This window comes from Ipomoea nil, unplaced genomic scaffold, assembly GCF_001879475.1.
Source record: "Ipomoea nil cultivar Tokyo-kokei standard unplaced genomic scaffold, Asagao_1.1 scaffold3377, whole genome shotgun sequence".
Lineage (NCBI taxonomy): Eukaryota > Viridiplantae > Streptophyta > Magnoliopsida > Solanales > Convolvulaceae > Ipomoea > Ipomoea nil.
Genome location: NW_017619805.1, coordinates 2,561,516 through 2,568,612, shown reverse-complemented (window position 1 = coordinate 2,568,612; position 7,097 = coordinate 2,561,516). Strand labels below are relative to the sequence as shown.

The 7,097-nt window shown below is 39.6% G+C and overlaps 1 protein-coding gene across 1 annotated transcript; it reads right to left on the bottom strand.

Moving 5' to 3' along the window:
* Window positions 1–709: 709 nt before the first annotated feature.
* Window positions 710–5,032, bottom strand: LOC109170870. Its single transcript, XM_019320006.1, has 4 exons — window positions 4,908–5,032; window positions 2,684–3,774; window positions 1,915–2,585; window positions 710–1,739 (listed from the first exon to the last, which is right to left on the bottom strand). Exons 2-4 carry the CDS (start codon window positions 3,766–3,768, stop codon window positions 721–723), a joined length of 2,775 nt encoding a protein of 924 aa, XP_019175551.1. The 5' UTR covers window positions 3,769–3,774; window positions 4,908–5,032; the 3' UTR covers window positions 710–720.
* Window positions 5,033–7,097: the final 2,065 nt, after the last annotated feature.

Below are 7,097 nucleotides of genomic sequence, written 5' to 3'. Positions count from 1 at the left end.
TAATATGAAAATTATTAGTACATTATTTTTAATTTTTAATTTTTAATTATAACTATCTATAATAGTACTCATCTTTTATAACAAGTTAAAAATACTCATTTTGATCATATTAAAAATAATAAATTTTATTTTATATTATATTGATTATCTTACCTATTTAAAAATTATATTAAATATTTACCTATTTTAATTTTCATATTAGATATTAATTTAATCGTGCAATTTGCGTATTATCACGAGTATAATATAAATAAAATCAAATAATTTAAACATAATTGGTAGATGATGATGATGATGATGATGATGAAGAAGAAGAAGAAGAAGAAGAAGATTGGTAGATGATGATGATGATGATGATGATGATGATGATGATGATGATGAGGAGGAGGAGGAGGAGGAGGAGGAGGAGGAGGAGGAGGAGGAGGAGGAGGAGGAGGAGGAGGAGGAGGAGGAGAAGAAGAAGAAGAAATAATAATGAAATATCCCTCCTAGTACATTTACAATTAATTAAAGAAACAAAACATCAGAATCTGGCACAATGCGAAGGCAGGCCGGTGTCGTGGTTAACGACGACCACCTCGCCCTCCTCGCACGCAAGAACATCCTGAGAAGAAGAAGAAGAAGAAGAAGAAGAAGAAGAAGAAGAAGAAGAAGAAGAAGAAATAATAATAATGAAATATCCCTCCTAGTACATTTACAATTAATTAAAGAAACAAAACATCAGAATCTGGCACAATGCGAAGGCAGGCCGGTGTCGTGGTTAACGACGACCACCTCGCCCTCCTCGCACGCAAGAACATCCTGCTTCAACTTCGCTCCGGCAGCCTTCAACCCCTTCAGAGAAACAGCCTGGTTGAAGAGGTTCAGCGCCGGCAGTTTCGACGCCGGCGGCATTTTCCCGCCAGGCAACATCTTGCTGAACTCCTCTCCCAACAGCGGCACCTCGAAGTCGTCCTTTTTGTGTCCGACAACGTTGTCCTTGGCCGCGATGTGCGCGCCGGGCTCCATGTGGTTGGTCGAGAAGCTCGCCTGGTTCGGGAAGTTCGGGTAGAGGCTAACGTAGCCTCGCAGGTACATCATGTCGATCAAGAATTTCTTCCACGATGCTTGCCAGCCGTTGGTTCGGGATCTGGGGATCTGGACAGGGTTTTGTTTGGGATCCTCGGTGAATCGAAGGCTCATGTAGGCGTAGAATTCTCTCCAATGTTTGGGGAAGAAGACGGCGCCCCAGCTGCAGGGGAGCTGGTGGAGGTACGGCGTGTTTGGGTGGACGTGTTTGAAGAAGTCCGTGGCGTTCCATTTGGGCCGCTCTTTCACCACTTCCACCAAACGCGGCGTGTAGAGGGAGATCGAGGAGAGCTCAGGGAATGACACTTGAGGGTCATAGTGGTAGGCCAAGAGGGCATACTTAAGCCACAGATAATAGTAAGGGGACACCTCAATGTCATCCTCTAATAGTACCCCATACTCGTCGTCTGATGAAGGGTACCAACTTTCACTCACTGCTCGGATCAGTCCTCCTTGGACGATCCTTCTTCTAAGAGTTTTCGTCCCGTGTGGCCAATTGAACGAGTTCACTAGCATTAGAGTTGCATTGTCTACTTTGGTATCCATGTTGAAGGTGATGGGGATTTCATCCCCAATGTAGTAGGCATTGGTGAGAGACTTGAGAAGCCTTGCCAATGAATTCGCCCGGTTTTGAGTAATAATGCTAATGGTTACCTTCATCCGGTTCCAATCTGCACCAGCACAGAACATATTAGTCTCGTCTTACATAATACAGATACCAGTGTAGTATAAACAGTTCTTACTTGGTAATAAAGACGAATTCAGATACCAGTGTAGTATAAAACGTTCTTATTTGATAATAAAGACGATGAATACAGATACCGGTACAGTATAAGACGTTCTTACTTGGTAATGTTGAGGAGCGAAGATCGGGCATCCAGAGAACTTTAGGTACAGACAGCCTTGGCAAGAGAACAAGTGTGGCATTGGTTGTGTCAGCCTCAACAGCCATTTTCAGTGCTTTGATGATGATAGAATTGGCATCAGAAACTGTGATCACCAGGCTAGGGTTGTGAATCTTGATCAGCCCTTTCATGCTGGCATAAACTCCCTGCAAAACAGGCACTTCAGAACTCGAACTTCCTGACAAGCCATTGATTCCCAGATCCATAATCTTGAACCTGCGCTCTCTGCACACCGTTTTCGCCCAGTTCAGCGCTGCAGCAGCATCCTCGCAGGCCAAGAACCTCCCTCCCGAGACAACAATGTAGGCCTTCTTCCCAACACTTGCCCTGAACTTCTCGAGAAGTGGGGCAAGGGCTTTCACTTCGTCAACCGAGTGGGCATAGAAGAGGGCATCTGTTTTCTGAGGGTGCATCGCGGCCCATTGTGTCACGTACCCACTCGAGAGGGCTCTCCACCACTGATCATCCCTAACCTGCACAATGTCTTTGAAGATCACAGTTGTTTCTGAGACATATGCTAACCTATGCTCACTGTCTCCCCATGTTTCCTTATCATTCGGATCAACTGGCACCACAAATGAACTGCCATTTCTGTACTTCTGAAGCTGATAACTGCAATTTTTTTTATTTTTTATTTTTTGAGTTGATTAAAAGTTAAAACACACACACATTAATTACTAGATAGTATGAGACTGTTAAATATAACATACCTCAATTGCAAATCCTCCCCAGTCATGAAAGTAAAGGGTGTTTCAATGAAGAGAGTTTTCACAAGTTCTGCAGAAAGGAACCAAGAACTAGACAGGAAATCCACCCGAACAATTCTCTCGACCAAGATATCGTAAGCAGGATCAGGCAGGTAAAGCCCAGCCTCTTTCGCCCGAGGCTTTCTATAGCTAGGGAAGCTAAAATCCTTCTGTCTAAAGGGCAGAATCCTGCCAATACTTCCCAGAACAGAGTTCTTGTACTTGTCAGTCCCCGCCACGTGTGCCAAAATCTGCAGCATTTTCTTCCCCGGGATCATATCATCGTCCACGACATAAACCAGATCAGCTTCTGTCTGCAGCGCGAGTTGGAACCTGCCATAGTACTTGAAATCATAGCGAGAACTGATGAGGCTTATTCGCGTGTCATTATAGTTCTCGACTATTCTCCTCAAGGACTGCTCATTAGGGCTCCCGAACAAAACCACCCAAACATGGTGAAAGGGGAGGGTCTGTCTCAGCAGAGAGTCAAGCTGTGCACAGAGGGTCTTCCTCTTGAAATGGTTGAGAATTACTGTGATTTTCGGCCTGTTTGGACCGCCCAAATCCCACTCCGACTCCATCGCCATAAGCTCAGACAGGGTCTCGGTACCAAACCTCCTGTTCTGGAAATCCAACACTTGTTCATAAAGCTCCCTCTTCATCTTAACCATCACAGCATCATCAGACTTCTTCTGCAGAAAACCAATCTCTTCGTGCTCGCAAACTTCAGAGCGGGGCATGGGATTCAATTTCGGGGTGATCTCGGCTCTCACCACAGCCTTGCTGACCAATTTCGGGGTCGTGAAGTGCCTCCACCGGTGCGCGATCCAAGAGAAGTCGGGTTTGGTTCTGAGATCCACAGCAGGGCTCATGTAGTACAAAAGGAATGTAGCATAGACAGCAAAGGTGAATTGTAAGCATGTCAGAAGTGGTATAAGCCTAGCAGAAGTTGCAGTCTTTTGCTGTGGTGATCTTATTGGCTTGTTGCTACTCACCATTCCTTCCAAGTAGTCCCCGTTCCTCATTGAATGGCTCCTAGCTAATCCCATTCACCCCTCCCTGCACAACAATCATAATCAAACACTTTTGAAGAATAAATGAATGGAAATCATGTTAAGAGAAGACAAACAATCCAACATCATATTTCCCTGCAAAGACTCACCAAACAGACAGGATTGTTAGAATAGGCTTGCACCACCTTCTCTTTTTTCTTATGTTTATTTTGCTTCCCCCACACCTTTTTTTGGGTATCTTAGTTGATGGGGAGTTGAAGTTTGGGCGTTGGATCTTGTGTCAAATAGAGAGAAAGAAATATATAAAGCGGATTGCACCCTAATCCCGAGAGTTCCTACTTACCTCTAAAGTCTAGGTAAATTGCAGGATATGTCCTAACAATCTATTATGCACCTTGCGACTAACCAGAAATAGAGCTATTAGCTCTTCTTTGAATCAATTCACCCTAATCCCGAGAGTTAGTTTAGATAAATTGCAAAATATGTCCTAACAGTCTACTGTACACCCTGTGACGGACCAGAAACAGAGCTATTAACTCTTCTTTGAAGCAATCCACCCTAATCTTGAGAATTCCCACTTACTACAAAGTCTGAATAAATTACGAAATATGGCCCAACAATTTATTGTGCACCCTACCAAAAACGGAATTATTAACTCTTCTTTGAATCGATCAACGTGATATAACCTAGAAATAAACATGGGTGTAAGGGGATGGAGCATTGAAGTGAGGTTGAGGGTGCCATGAGAAATGCATCAAAGGGTGGGTGAGTCACATGGGGCTTAACACCTATAATGACATAAACAAATGGGATTGGCAATCCCAACATAGTAAAGGCCGGCTTTGTTGCCAGAAAAGAGGGCTCTCCCCTGCGTTTCCTGCACTCCAAATCTATTGATCACACAAAAAAGGATACTTAATTAAAGAGAAACCATTTTCACATATTTGTCTTCCATAATACTCAAAGCTCCACAACCCAAGTTCAAATAGAACCAGTTTTGTCAAACCCAACTCCCAAGACTAGCTGGGTTTGACATGCAACTCAATGGTAAGTTACACTCGTTTTCAAGTAAGCTCGAGTTTGAATTTCATTCCGCCTTCCCTCTTTCATCAAATGTATCAAAAAGGGAAAAAAAAATTCAAAAATGTAAACATTAAAACATTAATCAAAATTACCTGAAATGATGAATCTTTTTTTTTTTTTTTTGTATCTCTGTAAACTAAGCAAATGTGGATTATCTACTCCTGGATCTGAAATACAAACATATTCTAATTCGACCCAACTAGAATCTTGAACACTTTTGGTTTCAAAAAACAGAATCTTGAACACTTTTGGTTATGAATATGATATGAAGAACAATATATATATGATTGAGTTTATGTGTGTGTGGAGGGTAGGTATATATGTTGATGATGAATATGCAATGGCAGCAGGCGGCTAGGTAGAAATGTAGTGAGGATATGATATTGCCTTTTGCCAAACATTTTGGCGAAGTTGAATATGAGACCTTAGTTTTTCTTGCCTTACCTTGGACTGGTTTTGCTTGCATGGGGGCAATATTTCAAAGCGCACCATGGAACAACGTGTGCTCCGATACAAGTTTAAACCTTAAAAGATGTGTTCCCAGATCATCACAATTAAAAGTTTAAACTGACAATTGAATTACATATTTATATTTATATATTATGTGCTCAATAAGTATGCATGATAGTATCACTATAACACAAATAGCATATGTGATTGTATAAAAAGCACCAATGAGAGTACTCTCGAAACCTCTCTTTCTGTCTCACGAAACCTTGCTACTTTTTTGGATGTTTCTTCATCTGGTGGCCTCTAGCCGAAGCTTTGAATCTTTGACGGAGCTTCGTTTCTTAGCGGGCGATCTCTTATTTTCTTTTGTTTTTTTTTAGTTTCATAATAAATTAAAGTCTAGTGCCGATTTAGCCACCAACCCTTCAAGGAAGTTGCGGTAATTCCAAAGATCTAAATAAAAAAGTGGTTTGATTCCCGTGGATCCGTAAAATAAAGTTCAAGAGGTGTACTGCTGCTTCTCTTTTCTTTTGTGTTCTTGTTTTCCTCTCGTTTCTTGTTTTCCTCTCGTTTCTTTTGGCGAGTTTGTTTTCCTCGTTTCTTTTGCCGAGTTTTTTTCTTCATAAGTGTGAAACATATAAGTTGGTCATGCCGTATCCGCGTATGTGAACTTCATCCTGGGTGACAAAGATAACAATGTAAAAGAGCATCTGCATCTCAGCTCGATTGATATATTGTCAATGAACGACAGATGGGAAACATATACTCAAGTGGTGTGCAAGACTTTTCAACCAAAGTTAGTCTTGACTATGTTTGATCAATTCTTCAATGATATTAAAGAAACCTTAAATTCATCTAACGAATTCAGCTTCAAATTTGTAAAACAGTCTGCGATTCAAGTTCTTTGTAGCATTGGTAGAGAAGTTGTTTCTATGTCTGACTGTAAGGAATGGTATACCGTTCCATCGATCATATTTGTAATCGCTTCATCTTATGATTAAATAAATGAGTTTATTAAAAAAAAAAAAAAAAAAAAAAAAAAAAAAAGCGCCAATGACATTCACAACTTAAAAATTTTCAATATTTGTTACTTCATTCACAACGTACTTTCAAGTATACTTGAAAATTTAATTGTATATTTAAGGATGACAACTCTTATAATTTGACCTGTGAGTTGAGGGTGTGGGTAGTAGAGAAATTATAAGGGTGAATCAAATGAGAGCATATTTTTTCCGGTCCATTGTCACCCTTATGTATACACTATATATACATATATATTAGCTTCTAAAGTATGAAATTTGTTTCATTGTAAATAGTGTATAAGGCTGTTCTTATTCCTGCAAACATCTCCCACTCTCAAAAATGGGTCCCATTTCCATATCATCCCTTTTGCAAATTATCTACTATTCACACTACATCCCTGCAAATCCAATCAACCTTCAAAAGTGGGCCCCAATTTCACATCACTTTAAAAAATTAATATTTTTTCTTAATAAATATTATTTTGTCTTCAACATTATTTATTTATATCAATATATAACTTATATTTAAATATTAAATATAACAAATGTGAAAATAACTAATTACGTATGTATTAATGGAAAAACTAAATGTATGTATTAATGAATTAAATTACGTATAGTAATGAATGTATGTATATCAATTTTACAAAAAAAAAAAAAAATGTATCTTTATCAACATAAATTTTAGACACGTAATTTTAATGAATTTATTTTAAAAAATAATGTAAGAAATTATTTGTATTATGTATGGTATATAACCGGATGCATATTATACCACGATTTGAATTGTAAAATTAAAACTCAAATGAA